Consider the following 23,027-nt stretch of genomic DNA (forward strand, 5'->3'; position numbering starts at 1 on the left):
GGCGTTTTGAAATCACTCCCAACGATGAACCAGACTTGTGGATGTCTAAAACAAATTATTATGAGGTCTTGGCTGATTTCTTTGCATTTTCCCATGATGTCAAGCAAAGAGGCACAGAGTTTGAAGGTAGGCCTTGAAATACATCCACAGGTACTCCTCCAATTGACTGAAATTATGTCAATTAGACTATCAGAAGCTGGACTTCAACTGTATGTCACTATGGCAGCTGCCATAGACAGGTTGGTTGTTTAGCAACAAAACAGACGTGCACAAATATGGGGCAAAACAGAACGGGTTGGTTTAGATAGTTTACATGTTGTCAACAATGTTTAGTCTCAAATGTTTATTGAAAACATAAAAAAGTTATACAATGAACACTTGTTCTCTCACAAATACATTGTTACAGTTGTTGGTTAGTAAGCAAGCACATTTAGCCATATTAGCATAAATATGACATCAGTCAAAATACCTAAAAACAAGACATGGAATCAAGAACAAGATAAAACTAGCTGAAATTAGCCACTTACTATTCCCCACATGGCAGTTTCTTTGTCATTGTTGCTAGCCATCCAGAATCACAACAACACACGGCCTTCTGCCACATTATACACATCGTTTTTGTGACGTTCTCAGCTAACCTGTGTATATCTCTGCACAGCAACGGAATAATTAATGATATTTCTATGAATGGAATAAGGATTTTCAGAGAACCCAGACCTCCACAAGCACTTCAAGTCCACAGACCTGATTGTTCACATAGAACAGTCATATTAACTGGTTGTCAAAACTAGTCGAGTGGCGCGGCCAAGGCATCATGTAACGCACCCTCTTCCAGAAGCTTGAGTTGGGCAGCATCGACCCACGCCTTCCCTCATGCCACATTAAGGGGGCATTCTTGCGGACCAGGTGCTGCAGGCCGGGGGGCAGGTGTGTGTAGCCACCCTCCCCCATGTCCCCCAGCTGGATGAGGATAACGTTCATCTCACTGTGGACCAGAGCCTCGAGAAGCCCCACCTGACAGTCATAGTCCTCCGCTGTGGTCAACGAAGACGAGTAGCCCCATTGGCCACATGACCCTTGACCTCCTGAGCCTGACCATGTGCTTGAGCTGGGGGTCAGGATGACAATCAGCCTCCTGCTCAGCCGCATGCAGTCCTCCACCAACTCCAAGCGGTCTGGGGACAACAGAACAGAGAGGAGAGGGAGAAGTTAACTTTTGATGTTTATTACTGTTTATTGCTTCTTAAGAGGGTAGGACACAGTCTGAAAGAACCAACCTTTCCCAGGTAAGTCGTCTCTGCCGTGGATGAAGAGTCTAAAGCCACACTTCTGCTCCAGGACAGTGGGCAGAACAATGCTCACAAAGTGATGCACTTTCTCCTCCCTTTCCTTGTCTACGCCATCCATCTGGTAGACAACGTAAGCATCATAGACCTTCCCATCTGAAAACTCAGACAGAGGTTTCTGTCAAATCTCAGCAGGAAAGGAGAAGATTGTAGAGATTTGATTAAATTCTAGTTGAACTGAAATTTAGTTATTTTAATATAAATTTGCCCATTACTTCTACACTTGCAGTGGGATTGACCCCAGCCGGGACCTGTTGAGAAGGGCCTACTGCAGACAACTGCACTGCACAATCAGTGGGCCATGCTTCAGTGTGGTGACTAAGAACTAAATGTAGTAATATGTTTATATGGTATCCAATACTATATAGATCATGTAGGCTGAATAAGCATTTCTGTACAATGAAATATCTTTGTGAAATAGCATCATTACACTTCAGTGGGTGGCTAGATGTTCTTACCCTCAGATCGACCACAGCATTTGAAAACTCCACGGAAGAGCAGCGCCAGATCGATGTCAAAGACTTTGACAGCCACAGCAGCTAGCAAGAAGAGCAGTAGCACCACACATAGACCCATGAACATAAACCCTGTTGGGGGGGGGGACAGGGAGAACACAACACCAAGAAAGTTACAGAGTTTGCATGTGTGATTTTGTGTGTCTGTGTGACATATACAGTTGAAGTCAGAAGTTTACATACACCTTAGCCAAATACATTTAAACTCAGTTTCACAATTCCTGACATTTAATCCTTGTAAAAATTCCCTGTCTTAGGATCACCACTTTATTTTAAGAATGTGAAATGTCAGAATAATAGTAGAGAGAATGACTTATTTCAGCTTTCATCACATTCCCACTGGGTCAGCATTTCCTTTAAATTGTTTAACTTGGGACAACCGTTTTGGGTAGCCTTCCACAAGCTTCCCACAATAAGCTGGGTGAATTTTGGCCCATTCCTCCTGACAGAGCTGGTCTAACTGAGTCAGGTTTGTAGGCCTCCTTGCTCGCACTCACTTTTTCAGTTCTGCCCACAGATTTTCAATAGGATTAAGGTCAGGGCTTTGTGATGGCCACTTCAATACCTTGACTTTGTTGTCATTAAGTCATTTTGCCACAACTTTCTAAGTATGCATGGGGTAATTGTCCATTTGGAAGACCAATTTGCGACCAAGCTTTAACTTACTGACTGATATCTTGAGATGTTGCTTCAACATATCCACATCATTTCCCTCCCTCATGATGCCATCTAGTTTGTGAAGTGCATCAGTCCCTCCTGCAGCAAAGCACCCCCACAACATGATGCTGCCACCCCTGTGCTTCACAGTTGGGATGGTGTTCTTCGGCTTGCAAGCCTCCCCCTTTTTCCTCAAAACATAACGGTGGTCATTATGGCCAAACAGTTCTATTTTTGTTTCATCCGACCAGAGGACATTTCTCCAAAAAGTACAATCTTTGTCCCCATGTGTAGTTGCAAACTGTAGTATCACTTTTTTTATGGCAGTTTTGGAGCAGTGGCTTCTATAGGACTCGTTTTACTGTGGATACAGATGCTTTTGTTACTGTTTCCCCCAGAATCTTCACAAGGTCCTTTGCTGTTGTTCTGGGATTGATTTGTACTTCTCGCACCAAATGACGTTCATCTCCAGGAAACAGAAAACGTCTCCGTCCTGAGCGGTATGACAGTTTCGTGGTCCCATGGTGTTTATACTTGCATACTATTGTTTGTACAGATGAACTTGGAGTGGTTGCTGGAGTGATGTAATTTGTGGAGTGGTTGAAAACCTAGTTTTAATGACTCCAACCAAAGTGTATGTAAACTTCCGACATCAACTGTATGTCTGTGTTATGTTTGTTTTAGAGTGTGTGCACTAACGTCTTAGCTTGAGAGTAACCACTGCATAATCCCATTTCTGGTCGTTCATTGCAACACATGTGAACTTTGACTGGAGGTCCCTCATAGTCACTGTGTTTATGGTCAGGATAGCTGTGAAGATACTCCGCATTGAAGATACCTCCACATCGCTACAGTAACACACACACAAAACATTCACATAGCAAATTCTCAACAGTGAATCTGGGGTCTTATTTTCAAGGAAATGTGTTAATTCTATAACCTTGTTCTCTAAAACAAGTGTGTGTGTGCTTGTGTGTATGCATAAATTCATATGTGTGTGTGTGCATGTGTGTACATACCTGGTGGTGTTCACCGAGTAGCCTTGCTGCTGCGAGCCCACTTTCATTCCATTTATCTCCCACCACACGTGACAGTTGTCTTCAATGTTCTGCCCACAAAACGCTTCACACCTCAACTTCTTAGTGGTGTCTATGAAGAACAAGAGATACTATGAAGACAGAGAGATATACCGGGCAAACCAAACCAAGCACAACACAAGTATTTGAGCCAGGTTTGATCCCTACACAGGTCAGTGGTCTCTGTGCTTCCGTTTCTAGGCAGGTTGATCTGAGGAGGATGCGAGGCAGAGGGAGCTGAAGGAGACAAACACACAGTTTAGTCAGAAAGATACTTTTGGATATATTCAAAACGTTGTTATTGATGATTGTTGCTGCCACAAAGACCACATGTGATATGAGGGTCACTTTTGATGTTTTTAATTCTGTTTGTTTTATATAAATGGAGCCTAATGTACCTAGTGGAGCCTAATAACCCGCTGTAATGTAGCCTCGAGTTTCCATGTTTGCTGACCCTGCTGCCATCTTGGATGAGGTTTTAGCAAAGCTAAAATCAAATAAATAAACTGCTGAGAGGATTGACAGAGCTGTCATCAAGTCACAACCTACATACCTTGGATCTTTAGTCTCCTGGATGCAGAGGTGTTGAGAACCGTCCCATTGTGCTCCCACGTGCACACACACGTATAGATGCCCTCGTCTGCTTTGGAGGCGCCATACACCCACAGATCTCTCTCAGACTCGTTTGGAATGAGACTGAAATTCTGAAATTAAAGAAACAATTTGACAAACTTCTTTGCTGAAATAGCAGTAACACACCTGATTCCACTCATTAAGAGCAGGTGCCACCCTTAGGAGCTTTAGGACAGGAGTTGAGAACCAATGTTGAATAGTTTTGCAGACTTGAGGTTTGTGTTAGCATTCTGGTCATGTTCAGTACCTTATACCAGGCTAAGTTTTCTTTTCCATCCTGGCACAGTTTTTCCACGGGGTCAGGACATGGGATAGCAATGTTGTTTGCTGACTCTGAGATATCGTTAAACAGGACTGAATGATCGAACGGTTGGGCTTTGACAACAATCACCTCTGTCACAAAAATTAGGCAGGTGTCTGCTGCCTTTCTCCTGGAACATAAGCATATACAGTGTAACAGTTATCTAAAAGGGAACCAACAGGGTTCTAACTGGGGGCCAGCCGAAGAACCCTTTTAGGCTGTAGAGAGCAAATGTTTTTTTCTAAGAGTATATATAGCCTGAAACTAAGCAGTATAAAAACTTAGAAAGTTTCCTTATAAGCCAGAATGTTGAATACAATTGTATTGCATGTTACCCTACCAGCTCTCTGTGTGGTTGGTCCTTCAGTGGGTCGAATATTGAGACAAAATATCCACAGGAAAGTATTATTTACCCAACTTTTTAGAATGCCAGAACTGCCGTTGAAATTTCTGTCACATGGCACATGCTCAAAACCATGTAAACACCTGCAGAATTTGTGTCAATATGCATGCATCATTGTGCATGTCCTTCCGTCTTGTGCTTGGTCAGGAGCAAACATCTCCATTGCCACACACAGAGTTTGGCGTTTTGAAGTCGGTAATAATAGTTTTCTGTGGATATTTTGTCTCCAATTTCAAGTCGGCAGAGTAAGTCCGAATATAATTTTATTCAATGTTCATGCAAGACAAGGGACCCTAAGGTTTGTTCTTTGTAAATGTGCATGCCTACCCTAGCCCTATGTACACATCCAGGTTCAACACTAACCCTAGACTCAACCCTCACCCTCCCAAACAGGGCTCCTCGCTCTCAATTACCAATGTAACCCCTAAACACAAACACACAGTTGTTGTATTACCAGTAGGTGTAGTACTGATCAGAGTCGTTGATTAAAAGGGGGAGGAAGAAGAGCACCGGTCCATGATGATGCACACGCTCTTCCTCAGAGGACAGGAGCTCTTGGGTTCTGTTTCTGTACCAGGTAAACTCAGTCACGCTGGCCCAAACCAACTCACTCAGGTCATAGTAGGCTGGCAAACTAAGGGCCTCCCCCTCTGTCACAGTAGTTTCATACTTGTCAAATAGTTCACATGGGGATTCTGCCAAAACATGAACATACATTACCTGATTAAGTTGCATGTGAAGGAAAAGAGGTCTATTGTTCAAGGTACAATATATTCACTATGCCTTGTAACAATGGGATGTAGAAATGTGTGAAATCTGAAGATGCTGCTATACCTGTGTAATGACCTATTGTAGTGGGGTTTAAGGACATTTCTCTCTGGGCAGAAATCCTAGTCAAACTGAAGAGCAGGAACATGAGACCACCATCCACCAACTACAAGACAAGGGGAACAAAAACAAATAATGTTACCTTATTGTAAAGTCAGACAGGAACTATCATTCCACACAAGACCCTATAACAAAACATCAGGATCATGCTTTACTTGTTTTTACAATAAATGACATAATTATTTTCAAGAGGGAATAAAATACATATGCAGAAAACATTTTTAGGTTCAGAGTGAAGAATTACTGAAAGAGCTTACCCTGAATGTGAAGGAGCACATTTTCTGTAAAACAGGAACTTGCATCCACTGATAAGAACAAGAGTCATATATCTCATTCAATATCTTTTTAGGATATCCTGTTATAGATACTGCAGAAATTATGAAAACTAAAATGTTGACATAATGTGGATTATTGAAATGGCCATTTAACATATTAAGCTTGAATGAAGAAACCATGACATGCAACAAGACCTCTGGAAAATAACCCCTTTGCTACAATTTTTGTTCAAATCGCTTTGGTGCTATTTTCACAAGCATGTGGTGAATTTTCAAAACTCTTAGTACAAAACTCCAAACTCTTACACTGTTTTCACATTAGAAAATACACTTGCACTACCCATCAAAATGTACTGAAAATCTTATTGTCCTAATTTCTATCCCATGTGCGATCAAAGGTGTGTTCACTGAATACATATTACACAATAATTGATGCAAAATAGAAATGTATTGTTCAGATATAATTACAGCTAGAAATGAATCTTTCCCCAAAATCTATCAAGTTTTAGTACAAGGAATTCATAATTTATCCAGTGACCATTTAAAGAGTTTAAAACCAAGATATGGTCTCTATGCCAGGGTTCTCCCCAAATAAGAGAGCGCTGAGCCACCTTGTTGACTTGGCTGCGTCACTATGTAATGATTTCAGAGCAAATTAAACTGATATTTAGTAATGAGTATATATTTGATCAGCCAATGACAATGTTGTGAATTTTGAAACAGCCCGTTTCAAAATTCACGAGTGTTATCATGTTCCTCAATGAATTACATCCATCCATGTCTGAGGACACCGGGAGATGTAGAAACCAGCCACTAGGGGCAACAGTGAGGGATGTTACCTTCAAGTAGGTTTTGGTTTTGCTAGGGTGTTGTGGATGGGCGTAAGCATCTGCTTCTGGTGTAAAAGGTTGCATATTTTGTTTTAAGCCTATCCCAAACCTTAACCATTCTGCGCTAATACCTACCCTTAATATTTTGGAGTTAATGACTAAACTTAACCTTAAACAATTCAGAATTTGACATTTGGAACAACTTTTTGTTCGTATGAGAAACATGAATGAACGTCTAATACTTGTTGCAGCATTCAGCGCATTTCAGCAGTAGGCTATCTCAACACAGAGTGCGCACAGGAAGTGCAGAACACATCCCGAGTATAGCTTTGTTGAATCATAAAAACTTTGTAACAGTAGTCAAACAAAAGTCAAATGAGCAAAGTTGCTAAGCTTGCTAGATAATATCCTTCAAAGAATGACAGAACATTTTGTTACATTACAGCCTTATTATAAAAGGGATTCAATAGTTTTTTTTCACACTACACTGAAATGGCAACGCAAAAGCAGGTTTTTGGAAATGTGAGTTCTTGGGTATGACGCTACAAGCTTGGCACTGTATGAGTTTCTCCCATTCTTCTCTGCAAACCCTCTCAAGCTCTGTCAGGTTGGATGGGGAGTGTCACTGCACAGCTATTTACAGGTCTCTCCAGAGATGTTTGATCAGGTTCAATTCCTGGCTCTGGCTGGGCCACTCAAGGACATGCAGAGACTTGTCCCGAAGCCACTCCTGTGTTTTCATGGCTGTGTGCTTACAGTCTTTTTCCTGTTGAAAGGTGAACCTTTTGCCCGTCTGAGGTCCTGAGCGGTCTGGAGCAGGTTTTCATCAAGGATCTCCCTATCCCTTGCTCCACTTATCTTTCCCTCGATCCTGACTAGTCTCCCAGTCCCTGCCACTGAAGAACAACCCCACAGCATGATACTGATGCATGATAAGAATTTGTTCTTAACTGACTTGCCTAGTTAAATAAAAATTGTATGATGTGTTAAACTTTGTATTGTACTACTTTGTGGATGTCCATCATCCATTTTGTATTTTATTTTACAAATTACAATTCGTATGATATGTTACAGATTGCAATTTGTTATGGCTGATGTTAGCTAGGTTATCTAGGTGGTTAATGTTAGCTAGCCTAGGGGTTAGAGTTAAGGTTATGGTTAGGAGTTAGATTAAAGGGTTAAGGTTAGGGTCAGCTAACATTAAGTAGTAGCAAAGAAGATATAAGTAGCAAGTAGTTGAAACGTTTCTAATTATCTAAAATGCTAAGGTTGTCCGTGATGAGATTCAAGCATGTAACCTCTGGGTTGCAAGACATTAACTAGATATGCCTGACCAACCACCCTACTTTCATTTTTGAGTTAAGTAACCTTCTCTCTTCTGTAACCATACCAAATGTAAGGTATAATACTAATTTGCATGTCCCGGATTTACATTTACTATGTTACGTCCAGGCTGCTGACTGCAGTAGTTTAGGAGTTGTGGGCAAACGATCTCCACAGTGTCCTTCCCATAATTCCAAACTACAATACCCATCAGACACTGTCGCAGTCCAACCGCTCCTTCAAATATCTATCAGTCCAGGGTTGCGTTTCGAAAATCAAAGTACACAGCCCTCGGCCCTTGGGCGAATCCCCGCAGCCATATTTCTTGTCAGTCCAAATTATTAGCAGGGTAGTTTGCAACGGTAACCCCTCAGCCCTCATTTTTAATGGAGTTTGCAAGTGTACAATTATGTCCACTTCGGGGCCTGAAACACCCCATAATTAAATTTGCAATGATTGTACACCAGCTAAGAAAAGTCTTCCAAAACGTCAATATGTAGTCAACATACAAGTGTAACTAAAAACTAATGTAAATAAGTTAGAAATTGTGCTACTAATGCACAAACACGCGTCAGAAATTTGATTTTGTTTGGTTAGCTTCTGGAAATTGTAGAAATATTTTTTTCTTATTCACACTAATGTTAGTTAGCTAATTAATTAGCTAGCTATTATACAGTAGGTATATATTAATAATTATATAGTTAATATAAGTAGACATGTAATCATGATTGACGTAGCGCAAATAAAGCACCCACAAGCTACCCGTAGCTGAAAACACAAACATAGCGGGATGATCGAGTGACAAATTTCCAGGCAAGGGCGGTCCATTTAAAAATGATTCCTTCCTCCCTAGCCTTGCAACTCGTCAGGCATCATCAGAAGTATCCACTTCATTTGATGGATGTGCAACATAGCTTCAGTGTATAAATCAGCTAGAAAGATGTGTCAGCAATCGAGTAATTGTCTCTGGCCCCTTCCAGTTAGGGGGAGTGATGAGCTCTACAGCAGTCTCACAACTCAATTGCTGGTTGAAAACTGTTTTCTGCCCCTCCTAAATGATAGCATTTGTAGATAATTGGCCCTCTTTCTGGGACTCACCCACAAGCAGGACCAAGCCTTGCCTGCTGAGGAGTGAAGGCCTCCAACCTAGCTGGCGGGGTGCTCTTTTCTTATCTACCAACATAGACAGGGCTCTAACTCCTCTAGCTCCACAATGAAATAGGGTGCGGTGCAGGCCAGGCAGCATAGTGGAGTCTGCCACTAGCACAGTCAGTGTAGTCAGCTCAGCTATCACCATTGAGACCGTGTCTGTGCCTCGACCTGGGTTGGGCAAAACTAAACATGGCGGTGTTCGCCTTAGCAGTCTCACTAGGATAAAGACCTCCTCCATTCCTGTCATTATTGAAAGAGATAGTGATACCCCACATCTCAAAATAGGGCTACTTAAAGTAAGATCCCTTACTTCAAAGGCAATTATAGTCAAATAACTAATCACTGATCATAATCTTGATGTGATTGGCTTGAGTGAAACATGGCTCAAGCCTGATGAATTTACTGTGTTAAATGAGGCCTCGCCTCCTGGTTACACTAGTGACCATATCCCCCATGCATCCCGCAAAGGCGGAGGTGTTGCTAACATTTATGATAGCAAATTTCAATTTACAAAAGAAAAAGACATTTCCATCTTTTGCGCTTCTAGTCATGAAATCTATGCAGCCTACTCAATCACTTTTTATAGCTACCGTTTACAGGGCTCCTGGGCCATATACAGCGTTCTTCATTGAGTTCCCTGAATTCCTATCGGACCTTGTAGTCATAGCAGATAATATTCTAATTTTTGGAATATTCACATAGAAAAGTCCACAGACCCACTCCAAAAGGCTTTCGGAGCCATCATCGACTCAGTGGGTTGTGTCCAACATGTCTCTGGACCTACTCACTGTGACAGTCATACTCTGGACCTAGTTGTCACATGGAATAAATGTTGTGGATCTTAATGATTTTCCTCATAATCCTGGACTATCGGACCACCATTTTATTATGTTTGCAATTGCAACAAATAATCTGCTCAGACCCCAACCAAGGAGCATACTTTAAAAAAAAAGTAAATTCACAGACAACACAAAGATTCCTTGATGCCCTTCCAGACTCCCTCTACCTACCCAAGGACGTCAGAGGACAAAAATCAGTTAACCACCTAACTGAGGAACTCAATTTAACCTTGCGCAATACCATAGATGCAGTTGCACCCCTAAAAAATAAAAACATTTCTCATAAGAAACTAGCTCCCTGGTATACAGAAAATACCAGAGCTCTGAAGCAAGCTTCCAGAAAATTGGAACGGAAATGGTGCCACACCAAACTGGAAGTTTTCCGACGAGTTTGGAAAGACAGTACCGAAGAGCCCTTACTGCTGCTCGATCATCCTATTTTTCCAACTTAAATGAGGAAAATAAGAACAATCCGAAAAAAGATATATATATATATATATATATACTGTCGTAAAGCTAACTAAAAAGAAGCATTCCCCAAGTGAGGATGGCTTTCACTTCAGCAGTAATAAATTAATGAACTTCTTTGAGGAAAAGATCATGATTATTAGAAAGCAAATGATGGACTCCTCTTTAAATCTAGGTATTCCTTCAAAGCTCAGTTGTCCTGAGTCTGCACAACTCTGCCAGGACCGAGGATCAAGAGAGACACTCAAGTGTTTTAGTACTATTTCTCTTGACACAATGATGAAAATAATCATGGCCACTCAACCTTCAAGCTGCATACCTGACCCTATTTCAACTACTGAAAGAGCTGCTTCCTGTGCTTGGCCCTCCTATGTTGAACATAATAAACGGCTCTCTATCCACCAGATGTGTACCAAACTCACTAAAAGTGGCAGTAATAAAGCCTCTCTTGAAAAAGCTAAACCTTGACCCAGAAAACATTTAAAAAAATATTGGCCAATATTGAATATTCCATTCCTCTCAATTTTTTTTGAAAAGGCTGTTGCACAGCAACTCACTGCCTTCCTGATGACAAACAATGTATATGAAATGCTTAAGTCTGGTTTTAGACGCTTTCATAGCACTGAGACTGCACCTGTGAAGGTGGTAAATGACCTTTTAATGGCATCAGACCGAGGCTCTTCATCTGTCCTCGTGCTCCTAGACCTTAGTGCTGCTTTTGATACCATCGATCGCCACATTCTTTTCGAGAGATTGGAAACCCAAATTGGTCTACGCGGACAAGTTCTGGCCTGGTTTAGATCTTATCTGTCGGAAAGATATCCGTTTGTCTCTGTGAATGGTTTGTCCTCTGACAAATCAACTGTAAATTTCGGTGTTCCTCAAGGTTCCATTTTAGGACCACTATTGTTTTCACTATATATTTTACCTCTTGGGGATGTCATTCGGATGACACACAATTGGTACATTTCAATGAAACATGGTGAAGCCCCAAAATTGCCCTCGCTGGAAGCCTGTGTTTCAGACATAAGGAAGTGGATGGCTGCAAACTTTCTACTTTTAAACTCGGACAAAATAGAGATGCTTGTTCTAGGTCCCAAGAAACAAAGAGATCTTCTGTTGAATCTGACAATTAATCTTAATGGTTGTACAGTCGTCTCAAATAAAACTGTGAAGGACCTCTGCGTTACTCTGGACCCTGATCTCTCTTTTGACGAACATATCAAGACTGTTTCAATGACAGCTTTTTTCCATCTACGTAACATTGCAAAAGTCAGAAACTTTCTGTCCAAAAATGCAGAATCCATGGTAATCCATGGTTCTGTTACTTCTCGGTTAGACTACTGCAATGCTCTACTTTCTGCCTACCCGGATAAAGCGCAAAATAAACTTCAGTTTGTGCTAAATACGGCTGCTAGAATCCTGACTAAAACCAAAAAAAAAGTTAGTTTTACTGCTAATCTACAAAGCATTACATGGGCTTCCTCCTACCTATCTCTCTGATTTGATCCTGCCGTACATACCTACACGTACGCTACAGTCACAAGACGTAGGCCTCCTAATTGTCCCTAGAATTTCTAAACAAACAGCTGGAGGCAGGGCTTTCTCCTATAGAGATCCATTTTTATGGAATGGTCTGCCTACCCATGTGAGAGACGCAAACTCTGTCTCAACCTTTAAGTCTTTACTGAAGACTCATCTCTTCAGTGGGTCATATGATTGAGTGTAGTCTGGCCCAGGAGTGTGAAGGTGAACGGAAAGGCTCTGGAGCAACGAACCACCCTTGCTCTCTGTCTGGCCGGTTCCCTCTGCCTCTAACCCTATTACAGGGGCTGAGTCACTGGCTTACTGGTGCTCTTTCATGCCGTCCGTAGGAGGGGTGCGTCACTTGAGTGGGTTGAGTCACTGATGTGATCTTCCCGTCTGGGTTGGCCCTTGTGTTGTGCCGGAGATCTTTGTGGGCTATACTCGGCCTTGTCTCAGGATGGTAAATTGGTGGTTGAAGATATCCCTCTAGTGGTGTGGGGGCTGTGCTTTGGCAAAGTGGGTGGGGTTATATCCTTCCTGTTTGGCCCTGGTATCATCGGATGGGGCCAGTGTCTCCTGACCCCTCCCGTCTCAGCCTCCAGTATTTATGCTGCAGTAGTTTATGTGTCGGGGGGCTAGGGTCAGTTTGTTATATCTGGAGTACTTCTCCTGTCTTATCCGGTGTCCTGTGTGAATTTAAGTATGCTCTCTCTAATTCTCTCTTTCTCTCTCAGAGGACCTGAGCCCTAGGACCATACCTCAGGACTACCTGGCATGATGACTCCTTGCTGTCCCATCTGATATCTGTCCCAGATATCAGCTGATGTAAGAAGGGCTATATAAATACATTTGATTTGATGGCAGAGGGGTTAGCGTGTCTTTTAAGTGTTTGGAATGTTGCCCAGCTGTATGGTATATATTTCTAGGACAAATACAGAGAAGTTAATGTTATTTCTAACACTGGAAAGTTTTTATTGGAAAAATCCAACTCTAACTCCGTAGCGGTGCATGGGTAAAATGTGTTGTGATAATGGCGTTGTTTGTTCTATAACCTGTTAATTCATATGCCTTGCGACCGTGACAAAACCCAAATAAATTCAACCACACCTTTGTTTTTAATCACAAAACCAGATAGCAACCTCTGTCCAGTGAAGTCCACAATGCATATTGCATGTACAGTAACAAACCGTTGCATGGCTAAGTAAGTTTCTGACATTTTCGGACCACTAAACAACTATTGACTTAGAACCACAGAGTTACCGCAAGTTACAAAGAAAACATGAGCTGCCTCCACTTTCCATCACCATTTCAACTTTAACATTTAAACATAATCAAATCACCTCTGCTTGGTCTAATACAGTGACAACTAAAATCTACACAATAATTTAGTCCAGTCAACGTAAGCTAAATATAATGTGGCTGTCTGATTTCTGTGTGCATGTAGAAAAACATGTTGACTCACCATACTTGTAGAAAAAAAACGTTTTGTCATTAGCGTTTATCATTTTGTCATACAGTACACACGCTTTACATTTTTGTTGTCCTAGGCTACCTGGCTAAAATGCTTATTCGCTAGCCTAACCAAATATGTTTATAACTAAACCAAGATCGACCACATGTTGTCCTTTCAAAAAAGAACAAAGGAGTTATAGTGGGCAGGGCCAAGCACGCGCAAGCACACGTGCGTATTTCCGTTAGGGAACGTCTACTCTGAAGTGCGCGTGTGCAATTACCCAATTCGCTTTAACACTCCTGAACGACCCAAATTTTTTACAACTTTGGCAAAGGGTAAAGTCTACAAAACTTAGTCCACTATGTTTGTAACATATTCTAGTTCTGGGAACATAACATTTAATTTAGATCAAATGTTTAATCGATGAGAAAATTTGCAGAACGTCTGCCAAAATCCATCTGTTCCATCTTCTACCACTGCGCTCCCTCTTACTACCATATGTGGTAGTGAGTGGAAATGGCAAGCGTATGCTTCACATTTATACATCCGGTGAAATATCTCATTGTTTTGTGGCATAACTTCAATTCGTGGGCAATGTTATCTAGTTAACATTAGCCTTCTACATCTAACTACATATAACTTAGATCCTCTCAGGTCAGGCACAACAATGTATGAATTAATGGTTGGATAAGATTTGCCGTTATAATCATTGGCCAGTACGGAGAATTAAGTAAAGCCACAAGTCCAAATCCCTATCTCCAGTCGTGTCTAATATAGGAAAGGGACAATTTTAGCTAGCTGGCAAGCTAGCCACCGGCGGACAGCAACACAATGAGTTGCAACAATTCAAGTTTAATCTGTCAATGACATGGAGTAAGTTTTGTAGACTTTACCCTTTAGTTATGATTATTTAATTTATCTTAATATATATAATAATAATCTAGGGCCTCCCAAGTGGCGCTGTATCACAGTGCTTGTGGCGTCACTGCGTCCGGGTTAGCGGCGGGTTTGGCCAAGGAGGCCGCATGACTCGACCTTCACCTCTCCCAAGCACCCCCCCCCCCAGAAAAAAAAGTATACTCTCTGGCTTTGACATGACATTCGTTTTTGTAGATTATTTATTTACAAAAAATGCAATTCAATTTTGATCACACATTGTAACACAATAAAATGTGAAGAAATCCAGGTCTGAAGACTTTGGCACGGCAGGTATTAGTCATACGCTTCACACAGCCATATCACATTGAAACACCCATGTGTTTCAAATACCCATGGTTTATATGCAAGTCCTACCATAGACTTGGACCATGTGTGTTCCAAACTCCGAGGAGCTGTATATAATAGAAATGTACAATTTACATCATGTAAATTATGAATATGTTGTATTGACTGAAATGTTAATTGTATTTAGCAGAACCTTTGCTCACATGCTTTGGCAATAACAGACCGTTTGAATGACAATCTGAGAGTCAACTATCAAATCTTACGCTGACACTATGATGTCTAAATGGTGTTTTCACTAAGGAGATGGGAAAATACAAATAATAATAGATCTCTTGCACAAGCAGGTTGAAGGGAGTGGGTCTCTTCAGTACAGTCTTCAACTGTATCGGAAGAAAATACTGTACACTGGATTGCAAACTCAGCCCTTTATTATTTAAGCTTAAAAGCCATCAGTGACTCCAGGAAGTCTTGCAATACTATCTCTAGGAGAGAGCTTGTTAATTATTTTTCGAGAATGACAGTAATTATTCAGGATTTCTTAACTGTAGCCAAGGCCCTATTACTTTTAGCATGGTTTGCAATCAGTTAATGCTCACTAAGGGATTATTGTACAGCCTGGCAGTGGAACAGCTGTTACATTCACTCTGAATTTGAATCTGAATAAAAAAATATTTTTGAGGAAGCGGATAAATACTTTTTTAAGGCACACCATTCTAAACGTTACTTGATGTTAGATTAGCATTTTCGTATGGATAATGTTCTGACATTTGGTGTTCAATGACATGACAGAAATCATTAGATCCACGACTGACTACCTATATAACTGTGTCTGTCAGTCAATGTAATTTGCTTCATGAAGATGTGTTATCTTTACTGAACTGAAATGTCATTTCTCAGCAATGTGGGTGGAGTTACATTACAGTCAGGAGAAACTGGACTTTGACTGTTGACCAGCCTGTCAAAACGAAAGATAATGGAAAGGATATTAGGGTTCAATGAGTATACTTCAGGGAAGTCCAACAAAGAGAGAGAGAGAGAGAGAGGTACTAAATGGCTTCCAGAGCAAAGAGACAGAATGGTCAGTTACTGAGTTATATCTACCTTTTCAGTGCATTGCTTATAGTTTTCTCACATTTTATTTACAGTATATAGGCCTCATCATCAATAGTCATATGTTATGTTGATTCTAGCTAAAATGTTGGTCATATATTGGAAATGTGTTAATACTGTAATGCCTAAATTAAATTCTGTTATATTTTATAAAACATGTACTCTTTTCTCTAATAGGGGACCAGCGTACTCTCCCTGAGCTGAGAATCATCCTCCTGGGGAGGGATTGGCTGGAGAAGAGTCAAACAGGAAACACCATCCTGGACAGGAAGCTGTTTGACACCAGGAGGGACGTGGAGATGTGTGTGAGGAGACAGAGTCTAGTGGATGGCCGGCAGGTCACTGTGGTCAACACATCAGACAGATGTATCCAGTACTCTGTGCAGGACCCTCTCCTTGTCCACCGTAACATAGAAGACAGCATATCCATGTGTCAACCAGGTCCCCATGCCTTCCTCATGGTCATCCCTTTGAACTCACGCAAAGGCAGGGAATGGACAGTAGAGGGCCCCCTCAACCTTCTCAACCACATACATTGGAGACACATGATGGTAGTGTTTACCCAATGTGAGAAACTCAGGGGAATGTCACTAGAGGAACACATAGTGAGACATGGGTTTCTCCAGGAGATGGTGAAGAAGTGTGGGCATAGGTATCATGCTTTAAACACTAGGGCCAACACATGGGGCAGTGATGTCACTCAGGTCCCAGAGCTGCTGTGGAAGATAGATGAAATGGTGGCAGGTGGTCCTGCTTATGTTGTCATGAATGAGAGGTTTTCAATGGCAATTGAAGTTAAGAGGATGGCAGAGGAGAAGAGGGCGAGTTTGAGACGGATGAAGGTTCAGAGACAGAGGGAAACACTCAGATCTCTGCTCAGGGGTGAGGATCGGACGAATTCAAAATATATACTGTATATATATTTTTTTCTACCAAATGATTTCCCCAAAACGTTACCCTTACATTTCAATTGGTTTGGTACCATATCTGAAATCATGCAAATAGATTGTAATCTAAAATAAATATCTCCCATTTAGGTAAGTCCCACCAACTATCTGAAGCTGAACAGAGAATCATGATAGTGGGACCTCGATTGGTTGGGAAGAGCTCATCTGGAAATAGCATCCTGGGTAAGAAAACCTTTGAGGCTGGACACTCGACTTCACACAGTGTGAAAAGACAGGGTGACATCACCGTAAGACAAGTCACAGTGGTGGACACACCCGGGTGGCATGGGCGATACTGCACTGAGGACACTCCTGAAGTAGTAAGAATTGAGATTACCCAAGGTGCATCTCTTTGTTCTCCCGAGCCGCACGCTGTCCTCGTGGTCGTACGCTGTGACGAAACATTCACAGGGACAGACAGGTCAAGAGCAGAAGAAATACTGAATCTGATTGGTCGGTCAGTCTGGAGTCAAGCTATAGTGTTGTTCACCTGGGGAGACAAGCTTGGCGACACAGCCATCGAACTTCACATCGAGAGATGGCCTGCCCTTCAGTGGCTTGTCGATAAATGTAGCAACAGGTACCATGTCTTTGATAACACAAGCCCGGCTGGAGGCCCTCAGGTCACTGAACTTCTGGAGAAAATTGAGGAGACAGTGATGGGAAACGATGGTGAACACTGGCTCAAAATGTACTGGGAGCTCAGGGAGAGCAAAAAGAAGTTGACAAAAAGCTCTGAGGAGATTGGGGGAAGACTAGAGGAGGAAGAGAGGGAGAATGACAAGCTGAAAAGAATGATTGAAGAGGAAGAGAGGAAAGTAGAGGAAATAGATAAGCGATATGAGGAGAAAGATGGAATGTTGAAAGAGATGGAGCAGAGAAACACAATGAGAGAAAAGGAGATAGAAGACAGACATTTGGAGTACGAAAGAGAGAAGGAATGCCTCAAACAAATGTGTGTGGAGAAAGACAGAGCATTGGGTCAGATGGAGAGGAAGCATGAAAGAGAAAGTAAAGAACTGAGAGACAAGATCGAAAACCTGGAAAAGAGAAAGTCTGAAAGAGAAGAGGAGTTGAATGCCATGATTGTTGAGATACAGAAGGAGTTACAAGAGAATAAACAAAGGTATGAAATGAAAGAGGTGGAGCTATCAATGCTAGAGAGAGATGTAGCGGAGCTTAAGCAGCAGAATAAAGTGAGAGAAGACATGATCAACCATGTGAAGATTAAGGAGGATCGAATACAACTACACAGAGTGGAATCTACAGCACCCGCGGACATGGTGGACAACTCTTATCTAAGTGAGTGCGTTAACTGCCTCTATATCAGATCTCATTTAGCTATAAATGTAGTTAAAGTAAAATATGGTTGTTGTTCATGCTAAATCATAATGCATGCACTCTCTTTTACAGAGACTCAACATAGACATTTGAGAAAGACACAGATGTTGTCACAGAAGGATGGTAAGAGGCAGAGGGACACAGCAGGACGAGAGCAGAGACCTGGAGATGAACAGAGAGAAGCACCATGGTTGAAGATTGGGGCAGCAGTACTGGGGGCAGTGGTTGGGGCCATGGCTGGCTCTGTGAGGGCACCACTAAGTGCAGCCACAGGGACTACTATAGGGGCTGCAGCAGGGGTTCTGCTGGGGAGTTTACTGATACAAGAGGAAGAGGCCAGAGATAAGAAAGTGGGGTCTGATTCCCCTGAATGCCCCTATTTAATAAAATAATAAAATCAGGATTGGTGGGTCCCCAGCGAGACATTTGAGCTAACGTAGGCTAATGCAATTAGTATGAGGTTGTAAGTAACAAGAACATTTCCCAGGACATAGACATATCTGATATTGGCAAAAAGTGCACTGTCCAATTTCCAGTAGCTATTACAGTGAAATAATACCATGCTATTGTTTAATGAGAGTGCACAGTTTTGAACATGAAAAGTTATTAATAAGCAAATAAGGCATATCTGAGCAGTCTTGATACAACATTTTGAACAGAAATACAATGGTTCATTGGATCAGTCTAAAACTTTGCGCATCCACTGCTGCCATCTAGTGGACAAAATCTAATTTGAACCTGGGCTGGAATAATACATCATGGCCTTTCTCTTGCATTTCAAAGATGATGGTTAAAAAAAATGTAAACAGTTGGTTTCTTCTTTGTATTGTCTTTTACCAGATCTAATGTGTTATATTCTCCTACATCCCTTTAACATTTCCACAAATGTAAAAATCCTACCTTTCAAATGGTACCAAGAATATGCATATCCTTGCTTCAGGGCCTGAGCTACAGGCAGTTAGATTTGTGTATGTCATTTTAGGCAAAAATTGAACAAAAGGTGATCGATCCTTAAGTTAACCATTGAAACAAGCATTTCGCTACACTTGCATTAACACCTGCTGACCATGTGTATGTGACCAGATTTGATTTGAACAGTTGACCCAGCACACTGTAGAATCTGTTTGAGAAGCAGAATAGTAGTTCTGTAAAGAGTTTTAGGGAGACCGGTAAAAGGTCAAAGGAGCAACTAACGTCTTTGAATGAGGTGATAGTTTGCCCAAATTACATATGGTTTCCTAATTACCGTTCCACAACTTTTCATAGACCGTGGCGCTAAAGTTATCTTTCATCAATTGCCCACATTTTTTAATGATTTTGTTTACCTGATTTGCCGTATACTTGTATGTCTTTTGTATTTATACTGCTGCAATCAAATTACTCTATATTGAGACAGTAAAGAATTCCTGTATCTGAACTTGGTATCTGAGTATTGTTCTCACAGAGGCTTCGGATGCATAGCAACATGTCTGTATTGACCATTATAATGTATAATCATCTATAGAGGATTGTAATGGATGGGGTAGGAATAAAGATGATAATCTCAGTTTCAACTGACTATGTTTTGCGATTGGATATGAAATTAATGGTTGATTAATATTTACTACTGGGTCTCACTATGCCAATTTAACAATCCCACTCCCATTGTAGCGACAGATACACTTCAATGTATTCAGAAAGACAGACATTATGCTGACTCGGACACCAGTAATTTCGGTTTACTTGAAAATGTTGACATCTCCCACCCCTTGGGGGCTTTGGAGCATTGTACCATTTAGACCAGTTAGTTCAGTGTTGATGCTCGCAAAATTAGTCTTCGTAAAGAGTGAGAGAGCAAAGGACTCGCATCTAACCAATGAGCCTGTGACTGGCTAGAGGGGGTCGTAATCAACCATATCCAGCTACACAGGCCTGGCCTCCAGGTATTTGTCCTCCCCCAGAATCCCTCGCTCAGAACTAGTCAGATCGAGATTGTGTAACGAGATCCACGTTTCAGTGCAGGAGGAGTGGATGGAGGGAAAGAGGGAAGAAGGGAAGGAGCAAGGTAGACGGGAGGAGAAAAAAAGTGAGCGGAGAAATGGAATACCGCCAGAGGTCAACTATGACGAAAGGTCACGATGATTAAATATTTATATCAGCAACATCAACACAGGCTGTAACAACATCGCTGTAATTGAAAACAGAATACGTAAGCAGTTCTGGGAAAACTCAACCCCTCCCAAGGATCGGATATGCTGACCAAACCTTTGTTTAGAGAAAAGCAGGCTGTTGACCAGGGACCACTATTTCTGCTTTAACTCCTCCTAACCTGTCTGGTGAATAATAATATCTTGGACCTTAAATAAAGGTTCAATCCTTTTCTTTTTTTAATTAACCAGGTTGAATCCTTGCCTAAACTTCATCGATTTGGTCTTTCTGCATCACTGCAGTCATTATTTTGACCAGCTAATGTCATCATTTTGACAAGTCAGGTCACTCCAAGTCAAAATTCATCTTTCCAAAATCCAGCTGTTAGACAAATATCAAATATTGCAATGACATGAGATCAAGTTAATTCAATGGTAAATGCCTGTTGAATAATCTCCAGTGACATCGATGTTGCAGTGTTCCATCAGTATATTTGTCGCGGAGTGCGACTGAAACAAACTTTTCTTTTCCCATTCAATCATGTTGAAAACCATGTTTTCATTTAAAAAAACGCTTATTTAGCATTTAAAATGCTTATTTTTTTCTACGAGTTGACTGACAGCGTGCATGTAAATGGATTTCAGTGTGTGTGTTTTTTCTCCGACTCGCATCTCCCCACAGGCCTCGCAGCCCCTCTCAATACTTTATTGACTAGGACCAGGCAGCTGGGAAAGAAGAACCACCTGGTTGAGTGGACTGACACCTATCAGAGGGCCTTTGAGGAGCTCAAGTGAATGCTGGTGAGTGCCCCTATTCTAGCATTTGCTTACTTCTCCTTACCATTCAAACTGTAGGCAGATGCTAGTCTGGGAGGCTTACAGTAGGTGCTGTCCTTTCTCAGACACCAGGGCACAGAGCATATCATAGCCTGTGCAAGCTGAACCCTATCTCCCATTGAGCGCATTGACAAGAACTATAGTTCTTTCAAATTTGAACTATTGGGCCTAACACAGCCTGTTTCTGACATATTCACAACTGCAGCCACTGTCTATCACGAAAAGCAAGACCAGAGGTAAGAGCCGCTTTGGTTTCTACTGTCACCTCTCATCCTCTAGAGGTTCTTGCTATTAATTACCTGTCATTAGGGTGACCAGGAGACACACACCCATATAATCTGGTCATGGTGGATGTGTTCTCTCGTGTTTGCATGGGTGGTGCCCATCAGAAATCAGACTGCTAGTTTCACTGTTAAGGCATTATGGCAGCATGTAATACAGCCCCTCGGATGTCCTGAGCACATTCACTCAGACCGAGGAGCTATGTAATATGCATAAGGAGCAGCTTTTGAGTCAGCCATTGTTGCCAAACTGAGTAAGATGTATGGAGCCACACCCTACTGGCCACAAGGTAATGAGCCAGTAGAAACATTTAACCACACGCTATTGTCCCTTTCAAGTTCACTAGAGGAGGAAGAACATACCCACTGGTTGTACAAACTCCCTGAGCTGACACATGCTTACAACAACAGTGTTAATCAAATCAAATTGTATTTGTCACATGCGCCAAATACAATGGGTGTAGAGCTTACGGTGAAATGCTTACAAAATGACTCCACTAGTCTGTCTCCTTTCTATGTGATGTTTGGCAGGCATGCCTGTCTCCCAGTGGACATGGTAATGGGAGACAACCTTACCGACCAGGGGGAACACAAGAAGCTACAGCGGGCCTATGAAACTGTAGCAAAACAAGCAGAACAAAGACAAGACAGAGACTAATACTGACGCGACAGATGAGCCAAGGTATTGCCTCTACTCCCAGGAGAGAGAGACACTGAGAAACTTTAGTTGGAGGGGTCAGGGTAAGTTGGCCCCAAGATGGAGACCAGAACGCTTTGTAATAGTTGCCCCCTTATTCCCAGATGACCCCGTGTACAGAATTAGGCCTGAAGGACAGGAAGGACCAGAACAGACAACTCACAGGAATAATTTGAGAACATGCCCTTACCCTGTTGTGCCGTGGATGCTGGCGCCACAGAAGACGCCAGCACCCACGGAACCTCCAGGGGAGGTGCCTGAAAGGGTGCCAGCACCCAGGTCTCAACCGGAGCCTCCAGGAGAGATGCCTGAAAGGGTGCCAGCACCCAGGTCTCAACCTGACCCTCCAGGAGAGGTGCATGAAAGGGTGGATCAAACAATTCCTACACAATAGGGCCGAGGAGAGTCGAGGACAGAGGACCAACAAAGAAGGTCCACGAGGACCAATCTAAGGGTAATGCCTGCCCGATATTGCAGGTCAGTAAGGTTGGTCAGCACGACAACCCATCGCGGAGTGCAACTGAAACTCTTTTTCTTTTCCCATTCAAGTGTAAACTATGTTTTCATAACAAACACATGCTTATTTGACTTTTTTTTCTTTGAGTTGATTGCCAGCTTGCGCACAAATTGATTGTGTGTGTCTCCCCCAGGTCTGAAATTAAACACAGCTAAGGCTGATTCACCTGCTTATTGCCCTTGTGCAGAATGTGCAGCGGCGCCGGCCACGATGGGAGTGTCCTCTTTGCAATAGACTCACCTGGCTGTCATTGGTTGGTAG

The 23,027-nt window shown here is 42.0% G+C and overlaps 2 protein-coding genes across 3 annotated transcripts; one reads left to right on the forward strand and one right to left on the reverse strand.

Moving 5' to 3' along the window:
* Window positions 1–328: 328 nt before the first annotated feature.
* On the reverse strand, window positions 329–13,874 carry LOC124043919 (interleukin-1 receptor-like 1). Its single transcript, XM_046363073.1, has 12 exons — window positions 13,696–13,874; window positions 6,077–6,124; window positions 5,766–5,865; window positions 5,386–5,626; window positions 4,475–4,658; window positions 4,148–4,298; window positions 3,763–3,831; window positions 3,538–3,667; window positions 3,218–3,366; window positions 1,805–1,933; window positions 1,278–1,442; window positions 329–1,175 (listed from the first exon to the last, which is right to left on the reverse strand). The coding sequence occupies exons 1-12, from the start codon at window positions 13,723–13,725 to the stop codon at window positions 766–768; spliced, it is 1,806 nt and encodes a 601-aa protein (XP_046219029.1). The 5' UTR covers window positions 13,726–13,874; the 3' UTR covers window positions 329–765.
* Window positions 13,001–18,962, forward strand: LOC124043918 (GTPase IMAP family member 8-like). 2 transcript variants are annotated; one of them, XM_046363072.1, is made up of 4 exons: window positions 13,001–13,058; window positions 16,198–16,902; window positions 17,058–18,269; window positions 18,381–18,962. In XM_046363072.1, exons 2-4 carry the CDS (start codon window positions 16,320–16,322, stop codon window positions 18,698–18,700), a joined length of 2,115 nt encoding a protein of 704 aa, XP_046219028.1. In that variant the 5' UTR covers window positions 13,001–13,058; window positions 16,198–16,319; the 3' UTR covers window positions 18,701–18,962. The 2 variants fall into 2 exon arrangements, with proteins under 2 accessions (XP_046219028.1, XP_046219026.1); XM_046363070.1 differs by lacking the exon at window positions 13,001–13,058 and adding an exon at window positions 15,900–15,988.
* Window positions 18,963–23,027: the final 4,065 nt, after the last annotated feature.

This window comes from Oncorhynchus gorbuscha, linkage group LG09 (assembly GCF_021184085.1).
Source record: "Oncorhynchus gorbuscha isolate QuinsamMale2020 ecotype Even-year linkage group LG09, OgorEven_v1.0, whole genome shotgun sequence".
Classification (NCBI taxonomy): Eukaryota; Metazoa; Chordata; class Actinopteri; order Salmoniformes; family Salmonidae; genus Oncorhynchus; species Oncorhynchus gorbuscha.

Bases quoted from the DNA above. Each gene is read 5' to 3' on its own strand.
- LOC124043919 (XM_046363073.1), bottom strand. From the start codon at position 13,725: ATGACAAAACGTTTTTTTTCTACAAGTATG. The intron at 5,866-6,076 runs GTAAGCTCTTTC...CTTGTCTTGTAG, and splicing joins TGTGCTCCTTCACATTCAGG to TTGGTGGATGGTGGTCTCAT. The intron at 4,299-4,474 runs GTACTGAACATG...CTTTAATTTCAG, and splicing joins AAAACTTAGCCTGGTATAAG to AATTTCAGTCTCATTCCAAA.
- LOC124043918 (XM_046363070.1), top strand. From the start codon at position 15,961: ATGGCTTCCAGAGCAAAGAGACAGAATG. The intron at 16,903-17,057 runs GTGAGGATCGGA...TCTCCCATTTAG, and splicing joins ACTCAGATCTCTGCTCAGGG to GTAAGTCCCACCAACTATCT. The intron at 18,270-18,380 runs GTGAGTGCGTTA...TCTCTTTTACAG, and splicing joins GGTGGACAACTCTTATCTAA to AGACTCAACATAGACATTTG.